Source organism: Pyrus communis, chromosome 4 (genome assembly GCF_963583255.1).
Source record: "Pyrus communis chromosome 4, drPyrComm1.1, whole genome shotgun sequence".
In the NCBI taxonomy this organism is placed as follows: Eukaryota; Viridiplantae; Streptophyta; class Magnoliopsida; order Rosales; family Rosaceae; genus Pyrus; species Pyrus communis.
In genome coordinates, this window is record NC_084806.1 from 7,186,787 (window position 1) to 7,202,774 (window position 15,988).

The 15,988-nt window shown below is 35.6% G+C and overlaps 3 protein-coding genes across 3 annotated transcripts; 2 read left to right on the forward strand and 1 right to left on the reverse strand.

The window, feature by feature from the left end:
- The first annotated feature begins 6,357 nt into the window (after window positions 1-6,357).
- On the forward strand, window positions 6,358-6,567 carry LOC137732977 (uncharacterized). Its single transcript, XM_068472206.1, has one exon. The coding sequence runs from the start codon at window positions 6,358-6,360 to the stop codon at window positions 6,565-6,567; it is 210 nt and encodes a 69-aa protein (XP_068328307.1).
- A 1,412-nt stretch (window positions 6,568-7,979) lies between these two features.
- Window positions 7,980-8,598, forward strand: LOC137732976 (uncharacterized). The gene has a single exon (XM_068472205.1). The coding sequence runs from the start codon at window positions 8,138-8,140 to the stop codon at window positions 8,345-8,347; it is 210 nt and encodes a 69-aa protein (XP_068328306.1). The 5' UTR covers window positions 7,980-8,137; the 3' UTR covers window positions 8,348-8,598.
- Window positions 8,599-9,935: 1,337 nt separating this feature from the next.
- Window positions 9,936-11,909, reverse strand: LOC137731536 (uncharacterized). The gene is made up of 2 exons (XM_068470660.1): window positions 11,363-11,909; window positions 9,936-10,337 (listed from the first exon to the last, which is right to left on the reverse strand). Exons 1-2 carry the CDS (start codon window positions 11,772-11,774, stop codon window positions 10,321-10,323), a joined length of 429 nt encoding a protein of 142 aa, XP_068326761.1. The 5' UTR covers window positions 11,775-11,909; the 3' UTR covers window positions 9,936-10,320.
- Window positions 11,910-15,988: the final 4,079 nt, after the last annotated feature.

Consider the following 15,988-nt stretch of genomic DNA (forward strand, 5'->3'; position numbering starts at 1 on the left):
TTGCAACTTGCAAGTCAGCTGTAAGCAGGAGCGAATTATCTCCTGCGCCCGGTGGCTAGGAAGCGTCGTGTCCCGATGGGCTGGCGCAAGATTATAGGCTATATGGCAATGATTGATTGATTGATTGATGCAAAGTTGGAAGCTTCACGGTACGCTAATGAGTGCTAAGGTCTGCACCGGCCGCGAAGCAGAGGAAGAAAATACGGGCAGGTGGAGGCGCCAAACGTTCTCGCTGCCAGGAGGGTATTGTGGTCATTTTGAAGCCTGTAAATTTAGCTGACCACAATATTGTTTAAATAATAATAAAATAGAAAACGTGGGACAGGTGCCGAGTGCCGTTAGATTCCTTGTTTGGATGGAAATATCCAAGATCCGATATCCCCACAGCCACATCACAGATGCAACCCAGAGCCACAGGAATACATGCAACAATATTAAGATGAAGTTTAAAACTCGATTGATATTCAATGCTACGGTCTGGTGGTATTCATTTTTACTTAAAAATGAGAGGCTTTAGGTTCGAATCTCATAGATGACGAATTCGATATCAAATTAGGTTGTCCATTGTGTTGTTTAACTGAACTTCCCCTTCATCTTAGTTAAAAATAGCGATGTATTACACACAGGCAAAAGAAAAAAAAAAAATTTATAACTCGATTTGAAGTGCTTTTAAAATAACACACTTAAAGTATTTATTACAAGAAGTACCCGCTTCATATACATTTGTAGCCCAAAAATAGTTTTCTTAAAAGCCTCTTGTCATTCTCAAAACACCTACAGACAAGCCTTGAATCTTGTCATTCTCAAAACACTTACAGACAAGCTTTTGTGACACGCCAAAAATGAGAAGCTGTTTAGGAAAATTCAATTATGCTACGTAATGTTTGGGTGTACACATAACCATCCCTTATCCAAAGGCTAAAAACGTGGAAAGGCCCAAAAAGGGACTCTTGGCGATTAGCCCAGTAATAATCAACCCCAACTTCCAATGATGAATATTGGACTTGGCCGTATTAGACCTGGTTTGGTATTGAGGTGATTCTGAAAAAAGTTGGTATCAAAAAAAGCTGGGAGCTGTTTTTGTATTTGGTAAACATTCAGCTTCAGCTTTTTTTCACAGTTTTGGGTGAAAAAAAGCCAAAAACAAGAAGCTGCAAAACCCAGCTTTGAAAAATCGGCTTTTTTTCACATCTGTTTTACATAAAAGTTTACCAAACACTATAATACTGTTTTTTTTTTTTCAAAAGCACTTTTACAAAAAAGTTTACCAAACACTCTGCTGCTTTATTTCACAGCCGCTTATTCTCACAGCACAGCAGAATCAGTTTTTTTTCAAAGCACAGCAATACCAAACCAGCTCTTAATTTGCTCCATGTCTTCCCAATGCAATAAGAAAAACATAATAAACAAAAACGAATCTCGCTCAGCTGATTAAGAACATTTATGAATAAATTGTATAAAACTATCTTAATTATGGATCGCACTATAATCTCGTACCTCATATTTTAAACATTACAATGTCATACCTTATCTTATAAATTTGTTGCAATGTCAAACCTTCGTAAATTTTTTTGTCAATTTAACTGTTAAGTGATGATGTGACAAACGTGTGGCCCACTCTCTGAATTAAAAATTAGTTAAATATTAATAAATCATTTTTTTTGTCTACACAAAGTTAAAATTAATTAAACAAAAAGAAACTATCTCCCTCCTCTTCTCTTCTCATTCTGGTTACGATTGGGCACCATCAGATCCTGCAGCCCAAACCCATCCCAAGGACAAATCCATGGATGGCAAACCCATATTCCAGTTTTGGAGTTACGGGTCGGGTCAAGCTGGTAGAGAACAAGATGGGAGACAGAGCTGTTATCGTGGGCATCCCGTTCACACTTCTGGCAAAGAACGAGGTTGTTGATAGAGCAACGGACAGCAACGACCTTGGAGACACAATATTAAGAGATCTTAAAGCTCACATGCTTCGGAAGAACAAGTTAGCGGAGTGCACATGTTGGTCGCTGAACAAGCAAAGCTTGGCGTAGTCTGCTCGGCGGTAGAGAACTAACAGTTGGTTGCTGCAGAAATTGCAGGCACCCCTCTACACCTCCAGATTTGGGGGTCACCATTTTCAAATCCCTAATTTCCTATCTACCGATATTAAACTATCCCAAATTTTGTAAAAAAATCAGGGCTGTTTGATATCCTATTTGAAATTTTTTATCATTTCTCAAAACATTTCTTGAAAACAATTTTCTTTAAGACTCAAAAACTTGATTGGTTTGCTATGTAAATGTTTTAAATCTTACGAATTAAACTAGACAAAGAGATCTAAAAAGAGGGGATCGTATGAGAGGGAGCAAGAGAAGAAAGGAGGAAATAAAGTAAGAGATGATTAAAGGAAAGAGAAAGAAAAGAGAGGATATGAGGAGATAAAGAGGAAAAATAGTGAGAGAAAAAACCAAAAAATGAAAAAAGCGGATTGGAGAAGAGACGAAAAAGGTAAAAAAAAAAAAAAAAAAGAGAAAGAAAGAAGAAGAGAGAGAGATAGATTTGGAGTGAGAGGGGGGGAGGGAGAAAAAAGAAAGGAGTGGAGTTTAAATTTAAAAACTCACTTTTTATGTTTTTAGAGAATATACTATATTTTTTGTTAGTCTTAAGTTCAGTTTTTGAAAATAGTCATACCAAACAAGTTTTAAGGCCTAAAACTTGAAAATTATTTTTAAGTTTAAAAAGTTGGATTCAAGTAGAGTACCAAACAGGCTATCAAAGTTCCAAACTTTGAGAGAGATTTTTAAAACCCTTTTGAGAATTGAGAAAAAGAATTTGAGGGTGCCAAGCTGTACTCTCATGGTGGTGTTTTTGGCTGGGGGAGGGGGGGGGAGCAACATTTTCTCTAGAAATTGGGGTCAGGTTCTCCAGACGGTGGTGGGGGTGCAAACAACCAAAGTTTAATTTTTTAGAGCTTGTTTGATATCCTACTTGAGTTTAACTTTTTTAATTGAAAAACATTTTTTGAGTTTTAAACGTTGAATTCTTGTTGGGTAGGACTTCTTTTAAAAATTGGATTCAGAAACTAACTTAAAAAATAAGTTATTTCTTAAAAACACTAAAAGTGAGTTTTCAGAGTTTTTTTCTACTTTCTCCTCAACATCTTTTTATTGCACTCTCCTAACCTTTTTTTTTTCTCTCTTAACCCTTTCTTTCCTCTCTCCCCACGTCACACCCTGTCTTCTCTCTCTCTCTCTCCTCAGCCTTTGTCTCATCACCCTCTCTTTCTTCTCATTCCTCACCTTCTTACCGTAATTTTTGCTCTCTCCCTCACCTCCTTCCCTCTCCCTGCCTTTCTCTCTCCTCGCCAACTATTTCTTCTCTCCTCCAATTTCTAATCAAGATAGTTTCAAGGGAGTTTTAACGAAACACTCCTGGTACTATTTATTTTAACGAAAAATGACATTTTACTCTAAAAAGTCACTCCTTGTATTATTCATTTACAACACATTTTTGTCCTTTTGATTAAAGTTTTCAATATTTTTTCATTAGTTTTCCTTAGTTTGAATTCAAACTAAAAAAAATTATTTTTAAAAACTCAACCAAACAGATTTTTGAAATTTTGAGATTTAAAAGAAAACTGTTTTTAAGTGATGTTATTTGAAAATTATTTTTAGGAACAATCAAAGTTTTTGGCTAGGATACCAAAAGGGCCCTTAATTTTTTTTATTTTTTTTTTCAGATTTCTTTTTAAATTTGTTCTTAATTCTACTTGTCAATCAATGGGATGGCCCACGTGGTTAGTAAAGTCAGTTTGGAATTCTAGTTGGGCAAGAAGTAGCCACATGTTTGATACGTCAACATTTAATAGAAAATTTAATAAAAAAGTTGACAGAGTTATGATTGTGAAACAAATTCGTAAAATGAGGTATGACATTACAATATTTAAAATATGAAGTATGAAATTGTGGTGTGACTCATATTTAGATAGTTTTGTGTAATTAATGCATAAATTACATAATAAACACAAACGAATGACATTCAAGATTCCGTATTTGAATTCCTCTTAACGTAGGTGAATTTAGTGTAGATCTCATTCGGCACAATGGGTTTATATACTATTTGTTGGCATATTTGGTACAATCATTCGTGACGTTCGCCATTTTCCTATTTCATTAATGAATATGCTCTTCGACCGCATCCTTTTATCACACAACCGTATATTTTAGATCTAAACTCTTCATTCATCGTATTCAAATACAAGACTTTTTGCAAGTGAGAAAAATATCATTAAACTGTAGTTCTAAGTAACTCTTCAAGCTCATCTTTAGAAGCGCAAATTTCACAACATATGGATTGCCTTTTGTTGGTTACTCTGCAATCATTTTGTGTGCGCGATAACGGATTGTGACGGACTTCTCTTTCAGCCTTTAATGTTGATCATTTTAGTTTTGATTGTAGCCGTGGTTTTGTGTTATATTTTGTTTTCTTAGGAGGGGAAATGAAATAGGAGGCCATAGTATAATCGACTATTTAAAACAACTAACTCTACTCTACACTTCACAATAAACTAATTAGCAAGCTTAATTAGTATATATTTTAATATTTTTCAGGCCGTAGTACATTTTGTAGCCGTGGTTTTGTGTTGTCACTCTACTCTAAGGAGGGAAATTAGCTAGGTTAAGCAAATAGATATTAAAATTATCATATACGGGAATCGAATTTAAAATCTCTGATTTATTACTTATTTGTAATGTAAATGACTAGAAATTCATATGACAATGCGGCACTCCATGTCTCAAGTCCCTCCTCTAATATCGCTACACACACACGTATGTGTGTGTGTAAAGTCAAGACCCTAGCGCCACTCCCTCTCTCCCAAAGTCAAGATCTCCCAAATCCAATTTTACATTCAGCAGCGGGCCCCTTCTCTTGGGTGGAGTCGATGGCAACCCAATCTCCTTCTAATCCCATTCTTCTTTTTCCTTAACCTCCATCTTCTTCCTTTTATTTTTCTTTGGCCCTTGATTTCTGGTAGTTTTGCTCTGAACTTGTCTCAGTTTTTTTGAGTTTTGCCTCAATTTCCTTGAGTTTTGTCTCAATTGTTGACAAACCTTGTCACAAATCAAAGTTCCATGCCTTTTTCTTTCCAAATTGTTGTTCTTAGCTGCGAGCTATTGCCCACCTGGTTCGGCTTTTTAGCTCCTTGAATTCCTCCTCCATGGACTTCGGTTGGAGCCGTGCTTTGGGTTTCAGTAGCTGCTAAAGTGCAATTTGCACCATTTTGTAGGATTATGGGAGCACTTTTTAGAGCAAGTGGCTTGTCCATCCTTATTTTTTGTTCATCCTTTCGGTTTGTTAGCTCTTCTTCCTGCCTTTCTGGTGTCGGCAGCTTGGCGATGGTGGTGTGACTATTTTGGTGGAGGAGACTGGTTCTCATTTCCCAATCTAGGGTTTTCGACTCAGGCAATGTTATGAGCTCACTTTTGGGGCTTATTTTCTTATTTTACTTCTGTAATGAGCTGCACTCTTACTTTAGTGTCGTGGATTGTTTTCAGACTTGTCTCACTTTTTATTGGTGTGTTTTATTTTTAATGAAATTAGTTGGTGGACAAAATATATACATAAGTATTTGTGATGGGCCATCATGAAGATTAATGTTAGGGTAATGCTAGGGAAACAAAATTTGTAAACAAAATTTTGAAAACTAAAGGACATGGAAATTGATGATTGGTTTATTACTTAAACGTTGATAAACGTGTTTATTCATATTGGTGACACATCATTTAATTTGCAAATTTAGTCTGCAGGATTTAGTCTCCGTAGCATTACCCTGGAGACTAAATTTAGAAACTAAATATTGTAAACTAAATGACATAGAAGTTAATGATTTGATTATTATTTAAGCGTTAATAAATGCGTTTATTTCTATTAGTGACATATTATTTAATTAGTTTGCAAATTTTATATCTAAATTTAGTCTTATTAGCATTACTCTAAATTAATGAGAAAGAAGCCTAACAAGCAACCTCTGGCTCTTATTCGTTGTCACATGCAAGCAAAAACACAGAGAGAGATCTTAATGGGACGGCGGGAGTGAATCCAAGTGACCTGTTTCCCCAACCCTCCGCCCCACAAACTCTCTTCTCTCCCTTTATCGTGTTTCACTCAGTCAGTCAGTCAGTGTTTCCTTCCCATCAAAGTCTTCTCGATATATATATATATACAACCCCAAATCCAGTCCTACCATAACTCTCACTGGAGCATCACTATTATTATTACCAACCGATTACTTCCTCGATTCCTTATTCCGCATGCAAATGATCTTTGCGAGAACTCTAAATCCGTAGTACAAATACAGTGAGCTTAAGGATGTTGGACTGGGGCCCGGTTTGCGTGGCGGTGGTGCTGTTCGTTTTGTTATCTCCGGGCTTACTGTTCCAGCTGCCCGGCCGCCATGGCTGTGTGGAGTTTGGCAGCTTCCACACAAGTGGTGCAGCCATCATGGTTCACTCCCTCCTCTACTTTGGTCTCATTTGCGTCTTCTTGTTGGCCATCAAGGTCCATTTTTATCTCGGTTAACTAAAACTCTTGTGTTGCTCCACCTCCTGCGTTACTGATTGAGGTAAAAAGGGACACCATTAGTGAACAATATGTGATCAACTTTTGTTTCATCAATATTATTGTTGCTTCATTTGTAACCTTCGATTACAATGTTGTTGGATCATCTAGTAATAATAAGTTTGGGTTTGATTATAATTTAATGGATGTTGGTTTGTATTATTTTTGTTGTGTTTTTGGTTGTGAAATTAAAACAATGGTAACGGGTGATATTAGGGATACTACATTTAAATCATTTCTCTAATGAAGTAGGGGTTCACAATACAAGTAAGTATCACCTCTATTAGATAGATGGTTTAAAAGTGGTCTCCCTAATGTTTTTCAATTGTAAAATATTGGACGGTTGAAGTTTTAATTTCGATGTGCCTGTTTCATACTTTTATTTCTGATTGACTTAGCTCTCTCTCACTAGAGAGATTTTTCAATGCCAGAACATAAGACGGTACACCATATGTTATTATGTAAGTTGAGGAAATTTTTTTTATTAAATATCCTTCACTTGTATAATAACATATAACGTAGACAAACCGAAAAATCTTTCTCATTGAGGTCACGAATAAAGCAGCCTTAAACGAAATAGTGGATGTGGTCCATGTAATACTGCAACCGGCCAGCTGATACTTCCATCAACTGCAAGTATATATAGCAACACAACGGATGTTTAGTAAGAAGAATATAAGGTCAATGTGAATGCTGAGGGCCGAAGTAGAACTTTTTCACTTATTTGGATAGAAAGAATTAATCTGAACTAAGGAATACAAGCTGAAAATCAATGTGGTTTTAATTAAAACGAGCGGGTCTCAATTGTTTTATAATAGCCTTAAGTTTCATCGCTTATAGCAAACGTTTCACAAAAATAGGTTTTATGACTTCTTTTGTTCATTTGGTTGGTATTTTTCTAAATTAAACCCCTGTGGTGAAAATGCAATTGGTTTTATTACATTTTGCGGAACCAATTAAAAGTGTAATCAAAACGGAGTTCCGTCAAACAGAGCTGTTGGTTTTGAACATATAAGACTTAGATATATGTTCATATATAGTATGGACGCATGGGTCACAATGGTCCGTTGCAAAACATATTAAACTTGAATTGAATATGCTGTCATCGTCCATCAAGATTAAAAAGGGGTAAGCAGAATGATCATTAAATAACAGCTGTTTAAAGGGTTTCTTTCATGACGTTGCTGCTTTTCCATGCGTCTAATTAGCATCCTCCACAAGGCACCGACCATTCTAATCCAAATACGATGATAAACAATAAACAAGTTATAATAAAAAGTAGGGCTCTCATTAAACATTTTCATATATATATAAGGAGGTGGCAGAAGATTTCTTGATCCACAATCAACACTGATGCTCCTCCTTTTCAACATTGATTCCTTTCTTCCGTTGCTTAGTTACTAACACTCTTTGATTCTCTTCTTCTTCTTCTTCCCTTTTATACCACACAGGTGAACTCTTTGTGACGGTCTCCACTTAGACACAAACAAGTAAAAAAACAGCAGGAAGATCATCTCAGATATCGTGAAGAATGGCGGATTGGGGGCCCGTGGTGATAGCGGTGGTGCTGTTCGTGCTGCTGAGTCCGGGGCTGCTGTTCCAACTGCCGGGGAAGGGCAGGGTGGTGGAGTTTGGGAACATGCATACGAGCGGGATATCGATCCTCGTCCACACCATCATCTTCTTCGGCCTCCTCACCATCTTCCTCATCGCTATTGGTGTTCATATCTACACTGGATGACCATTACCTTAATTTCCTTTTTAGAGATTTCTTTATCATATCTTTTAATTTCAATATACATGTTAGGCAATTTATTTGAAACCCTGTTCAGATTGTTTGTTTTGAATTTGAGCAGTACTGTTAGATTTTCTAAGTTTTTCCTTATGATCGATAAAAAAATTAGTGAGGATGTGTTTCTTAACCTGGGGAAAGTATGTACTTCTCTCGACTTCTTTTTTATGTGCGGACTTTCTTGTATTTTCCAATTTTCGTTCAACGTTATTGGTTCTTTACATTTAAAGAATCATTATTTGTTATTTATGAATTATAACATGATGACAAAGATACAAAGTAACTCGTTAAAATCACAAAAGAAAATGTTTTGTTCATTTCTTAAACTGTAATTTTTAAACTGCAAGCCCAAAAAAGAGATTATTTTTTATAGTTACATGACGAATGAATAAATAATCATTTATTTTTAAATTTGATATTAAAAATCAGAATTAATGTATGTATATGCTTCTAATGTTTTGCATTGATATCAAATTTAAAACTGAATGATTATAAATTCTTAATCACTATGTAATCAAGAAAACGAAATTATATTCCAGCGTGTGAAGCACTATTTGCCCCTTTCCCTGCTTGCTTCCAAGCTGAATTGAGTCGATTGACCCATGCCAATGAGATCTAGACAAAACCACCCCATTGTCGGTTTTAGAACACTTGGCAGTTTGATATCATTTTCCTTTGGGCTTTTGACATCTTCACAAGCTTCCTTCGTTGTAACTTGTACACTAGTATCGCTTCCATTTTAATGCAATCCTACTGACTTGTTCATTTAATCATTCAATCAATCAATTTCTACTTGTATGCATCTCCTCTAGTTCATCAACTTCAAGGCCCCTTCACAGTTTTCCTCCTAATACCTAGGAGTGTTTTACTATTTTACACATTTCCAGTAACCGGTGATGAGAGAGATTTTCTCAAAAATTGACATAAAACGATCCTAAACCATACAAAACAAATATACCAAGCCTCTCGCTCCCACCGGCCAACTACTGGAAATAGACTAAACTACCGGACCAACTTAAAAAGAAAATAAATTGATAACATAATAACTATAGCGTCCTGTAAAATTGATACAGCACCAAGTAAAAATAAATTTAGTACTACGTTGCATCATTGATACGAAACCGCCATTGCAACAATACACACACGTCGTTAAAATTTCTCTCATCTATATTACCGAAAAGGCTAATAAAACGACAGCTGACCAAATAAATTCGTTATGGGAACGATTCGGTCCCCATCCCGCGCCTCCTTCATCTCCAACCGGATGGATTGCGTTGCGTACATTTAAGGCGATGCCCTTAAAAGCCCCCAAACACAATTGCCATCCCTCCCCTGCCCCCACAAAGTCACTACCAAGAAGCAACCTTGTCGTTGACAAACCAGTCCCATTGAACGACCAAAAATACAACGACAAACCAGTCCCAACATGCAAATATGCACCCAAAAAGACAATGTGAAAGATCATCTGTTACTCCATTTCTTACTAAGAAAAACCAGAAAACGAATAGATGCGAGCTGAGCTATAAACTTTTACAGATTTGAGAACAAGAGATACATTGAGATGTATATGTACTGAAAAACAGAGAGATCAGAACAACGAAGAGGCTAAGCGACATCCCCCGCTGTCTCCTCACAACTAGGAATTTCATTGGATGCAACTACTTAGAATTATCATCATCATCATCCTTCAACAATTCACTATTTTAGAAGCCATTTCCACATATGCAGTAGAGTATTAATAAAACATTTATCCACTGTTCATGCATCAATTACTTCAAGAAGCTCTCGATTTAATTTACGGCCTCAGCTGCCTATACAACATTCCCTTCCCTATATACAGCATCACAAGAACATCATCTGTGCTGCTGCTCCGTCCTTCCGTACGACATTTCAACTCTCTTGAACCACCTCCTCCCTCTCCTTCACAACAGCTTCCATGCTGCACCAATAGAAAATTTATACAGAATTACTAACAATCTTCCAGAGAAGTACCAACCAAGGCAGCGGATAATATTTCCAGTTCATATACAATGGACGGGGAAAGAGCAGGGACGATGACCCAAAAAACAAACAATTGTCAAACATGTAATCACAGGCCTTACCTTCCCAGAAAACCTCCTTAATTATCAAATATAAAATAAACCCAACTAAATATGCTTCATTTATCATTTTCTATATCTACATTCAATGTCAACAAGCCAAAACTCTTCGTGAACAGTTCTATCTTAAATTCTCTTCACGGCGTTTCTGATCCAGGAACGACAAGATTGTAGGACTACCAAATTAACAGATTGGAAATTTAGAAAACCTAAAGTATTCCTCGGATACCAATAGATAAAGCAACTCAATTTTCTTCACGGCGTTTTCATATTCAAAGACCATTTTTTGAATCAAAGAGGACAAACGAAATTTAGTAATTTTTCATCAATGATCGTTTACACAGAAGAGACGTTTTATATGGTGGATCAAGGTTGGAAATTTGACACAACCGCGACAGCAATCAAAGCGAAATTTGATGTACAGATGAGGGGCCGAGGGTGAAGCCAAATACTAATGCATATGCAGAACACGGCTCCGTGCTCTAACAAACCAAATGGTTTGAGATTAAATTTCTACCTGGTTCTATAATCCTTCCCAAATCACGCGATAATCGAATTCCGACCAAAGTCATTGCATTTTAACACCAAAATTAAATCAACACGTTTCCAAATATTACCCCCTTCTAGTTCTACATAAAGAATATATAATCTTCCAAATCAATATATTTAGCAGATGGAAACAAATGATAGTATACAAAACGAAAACCATACAAATTTGATACCAATATTTCAGACAACAACAAGAACAACAACGAGAGACATAAACCATGTAAAGGAAAACAGAAGCAGATTATTATTAATCCAACAAAAGACAAAAACAAACATTAAACGCTCAGAGCTAAAGTAAAAAAGGCAAAAAATTTACCAGGAATGTCCTTCCGCGGCGTCGACGGGGCGGAGGCGTAGCAAAGAATCGACTTCCCCAAGACGGAGAGGCTCGACAGGATCCCCGCCACGTACAACACCATCACCAATCCCAGCACCCACGGCATCAATATGAACCCAATGAAGAAAGTCACCGTTCCGCACAGCATCAGAGCCATCGAAATCCCCAGCATCAACGACGCGAATCCCGCCGGCGAGATCTGCGCCGTCGACGCCGCCGGCGGCCGCCTCAACGACGACGCAGACGTAGTCGGGGGCATCACCACCGTGGAGTTATCGGAGAATTGAATCGGCGTGGGAGGAGATCGGAGGAGGTTGAGAACAAGAGCCGACAGCTCGTAGAAAACCCTGGATTGCTGGTCTTGTTGCTGCTGCTGCTGCCTCCGCATCATCTTTCTATCTTATTTTCTCGGGAAAATTAGGAAAATTGAGGTCTGAGGTCAACAATTCTTAAGAACCCAAATTCCTGAGAAATCCAAATCGAAATTTCGGCGAAATTTTGCTATAATCGAGGCAATCGGATAAAGAAGTGGGATTGGATTGGCGAGGGTTCTTTGTCTTCTGGACCCTTTTGTAATAATTTAAAATCCAAGTGGTGAGTTTTGAGAGGCGGATGTTTGTTTCTTTCTTTCTTCTATCAAAATCTCTGAGATAGGGAGCCGGATTTTCTTTCCTCGCCCTTTCCCTTTTATTTCCTCGGAAAATCGGCTGTTTGGATTGGAAGAAAATAAGAGAGAGAGAGAGAGAGAGAGAGAGAAAGAGAGAGAGGGGAAGTCAGCTAAATGCGGAGGCTATCCGGAAAAAGCAAAAAAAAAAAAAATACAACGGAGGTCGTTTGGGATAGGGCGACACGTAAGCTGTGGGCACGTGGCGAATGCGATATGGATTGGAGTGGAGTAGCAGCCAGTGATGATGAGCGCGTGGGACCCTGGTGACGTGGGACCTTATCCTCTCCCGCAAACAACCGCCTTCGTATTTTACAGCTTACTCTTCTTTCGCTTGTGCAATTTGCTAGTTTATATTTTGTTCTTTACTTAATTACAACTTTTTATCGGTGGACAGTTTTGTTCTATTCCATTGGTTTGGAATTCCCTTAAAATTAAGGGAATTTTAACGAAAAATTCATGTTACTGTTCACTCTAACGAAAAATCATATTTTTACATTAAAAAGTCAATTCTAGTACTATTCACTTTACCTTTTATTTTGTCATTATCATTAAAACTTAAAGTTTTCAAGCCATTTTCATTAGTTTTTCTTAAAATTAAATTGTTTTACTTTAAATTTAATTAGAAATGTGTAATTTTGAAATTACGAGTGATTCATTTTATTTGCCTCAGACTTTATATGTATTGTAAATTTTAAAATTTTTTTATAGGTGGGTAGTTTTGTTCTATTTTTACCAGTGAGCTCCTAAAAGGCCTCATGCTAGGTAGAGATGAGAATATACATATAAGGCCTAAAGGATTCACTCTCATGGGCGATGTGGGATCTAACAATTCACCCCCATTAGGAGCCCGATGTCCTCGTCAACACACATTCGGCCAGGGATTGGCTTTGATACTAAATTGTCACATCCCGAGCCGGGATGTGGTGGGGACTCGAGCCAGGATGTGACACTATTTGTTTAGAATTTTGTTAAAATTAAATTAATTTATTCTAAAATCTTAATTAGAAGTGGGTAATTTTGAAATTATAAATGATTCACTCTTTTGTACTTCTGGTTTTGTACATATAGATATTCAGCGCACTCATAATTTTAAATATTTCTTCAGTAAAAGATATTGTTACAGGTAATATTAAAATTGGATTAGTTGTGGAAGTTGGTTTGATGCGTAAATAAAAATGAGGTGGATAATGCATAATTAGGAGACGGTTTGCATACTAATAATAAAAATTACAGCCAAAATATGGTACAAACCTTTTCCTTTGTTGTTGTTAAAAGAAAATCAAAATCAATACTACTTAGTACTACGATCTAGTGATATTCTTTTTCACTTGTAAGTGAGACATTTTAAATTTGATTATCGCCAAAGACGAATTTGAACCATATTATTATTAGTTTATTGTGAGATTTAGCATCTACCCCTCCCTTTAATGCATATAATATCGTTTGTTATAAAATAAACCAAAACCAATGGTTAAGGTGTTTTGTGAGTTTGTTGGACTATCCTATGATGACTTGTCACTTTGCTATTATTTCTGGATTTGAATTTTATTGGAAGTTTCTGCTCTTAGAGCTAGAAAAGAGCAAGTATTGGGCCCACCAATTATGGCAAATTGTAAGACATTATTATTGTTCGAAATTTCATTTTTAATGTGATTCCCGCGATATATTATTATTGCATATTTATTTACGTTAGTATTTTTTAATAAAATGATTAGTTGGTAGTTTTATTATAATAATTTACTTTTTTGAGAGTCAGAAAAACTCAGAAAAGTAAAATGTTTAAACAAAAATTGAGATATTGTATTCGTTTATTTTGGCTTTAAGAGAAAAAATTATGAATTCGCCATTAGTATTTGTTTGTAATACTTTATCCTGGAGCTAATGAAGCTATTGTTTGTGATATTTGTTTATATATTGATTTTTTAGTATAAATTAAATTTTTATATTAAATATATGTAGAAAGATAAAAGAGTTTAAACTGGAGACACCATAAGTTATATCTTTGTTTATAATTTTAGAAATCTTGTAATCGAATGGAGCCAAATTTCGCTAAGTGCCTGGTGGTTGAAGCCAGATCATTGTAGTTGATGCACAAAATTACTGAACACCCAAAAAGTGGATGGGACGTTTGAGGTCTCAATCCATATTCGCGGCATTCTATATGTATATAAAAAAAATAATATATATTAACTTATCATAATAGTACATGCACGATGCAAGTATCTGTAAAATCATTGGGGTTGTCACGTTTGAATAGACTTAAAAAATAACAAGAAAATTGTTTTTATGCAATCACGTGAAAAATGTGACACATATTTATATACAATATAGATTTTTCAGTGTGTGGAAAACAGTCCGGTACATCAAATACTATAATATAAGTGGTTAGACATTGAAACAAAAAAAAATTGAACCACTTGTATTATAAAACTTGGTATAACGTGTTGTATTTTCCGCACACTTAATTTCTTCATGTCTAGAATGTAGCTTAATTAATTACTTGATTGTTGTCCTAATCAGAGGGGAAAAGAGAGCAATTTCAAGTTGCAACTAGCTCTTAATCTAATTGCCTATGAGATTAGAGCCCCTACCAACTAGCAAGGGCCTTTTTCTTTGTACAACGCTTGCTTAAATTGTTAAAACTCTAAATCAACAATTCATTAAAACTTATTAAACTAATAGATGAATTAAATATTAAAATTAATTAATAATATAGAAAGTAAATTCAAATAATATATAAAGTGGATTCAAATAAGAATACTCACGAGCTCTAATATAGTTGACGGAGAAAATTATTGTGTAATTTCTAAGTTGGACTATCCTGTGATGACTTGTCATTTTGCTATTATTTCTGGATTTGAATTTTATTGGAAGTTTCTGATCTTAGGGCTAGAAAAGGGCACGTATTGGGCCCACTAATTATGGCAAATTGGAAGACATTATTATTGTTTGAAATGTCACTTTTAATGTGATTCACATGATATTTTATTATTGCATATTTATTTACGCTAATTTTTTTAATAAAAAGATTAGTTAGTGGTTTTATTATAATAATTTACTTTTTTAAAAGTTAGAAAAACCCATAAAAGTAAAATGTTTAAACAAAAATTGAGATATTGTATGCGTTTATTTTGGCTTTAACAGAAAAAATTATGAATTCGCCACTTGTATTTATTTATAATACTTATCCTAGAGCTAATGAAGTTATGGGTGTGCTATCTACACATTTCATTTTACTTTTCATACACCCCTTGATAATTTCTGTCCGTTGATCTTCTTCAATTCATCCAATACGACGGTCGAAAATTCAAAAGGTGTGTGAGAAATAAAATGGGGTGTGTGGATATCGTACCCCAGGAAGCTATTGTTTGTGAGATTTGTTTATAAGTTGATTTTTTTAGTATAAATTATACTTTTATATTGAATATATGCATAAAGAAAAAAGAGTTTAAACTGGAGACAATGAGTTATATTTTTGTGTGTTGGCTTATGATTTTAGAAATCATGTAACCAAATGGAGCCAAAATTCGCTAAGTGTGTGGTGGTTGAAGCTAGATCACTGAAGTTGATCCACAAATTACCAAACTCCTAAAAAGTGGATGGCACATTTGAGGTCTCAATCCATATACGTGGCATTCTATATGTATATGAATACATAATATATATTAACTTATCATAATAGTACATGCACGATGCAAATTTAGAAATATGGTGGACGGTAACCACGGTTATTTACCTATAATTATTTATGTTCGTATCAGCATAATCGTTTATCCGTTGGATAATTACATAAACAGTTATACCTATAACCATAACCGTTTATAAATGGTTATCCATACTTATAACCGTGTAGCCATTTAACCATAACCATTTACCCATTTACCCGCTTACTCGTTTTTGAACTCGTTTATCCTTTTTTTACCCATTTACTCCTTTTT

Excerpts from the sequence above, each read along its gene's own strand:
- LOC137732977 (XM_068472206.1), top strand. The coding sequence starts at position 6,358 with ATGTTGGACTGGGGCCCGGTTTGCGTGGCGGTGGTGCTGTTCGTTTTG.
- LOC137732976 (XM_068472205.1), top strand. The coding sequence starts at position 8,138 with ATGGCGGATTGGGGGCCCGTGGTGATAGCGGTGGTGCTGTTCGTGCTG.
- LOC137731536 (XM_068470660.1), bottom strand. The coding sequence starts at position 11,774 with ATGATGCGGAGGCAGCAGCAGCAGCAACAAGACCAGCAATCCAGGGTT.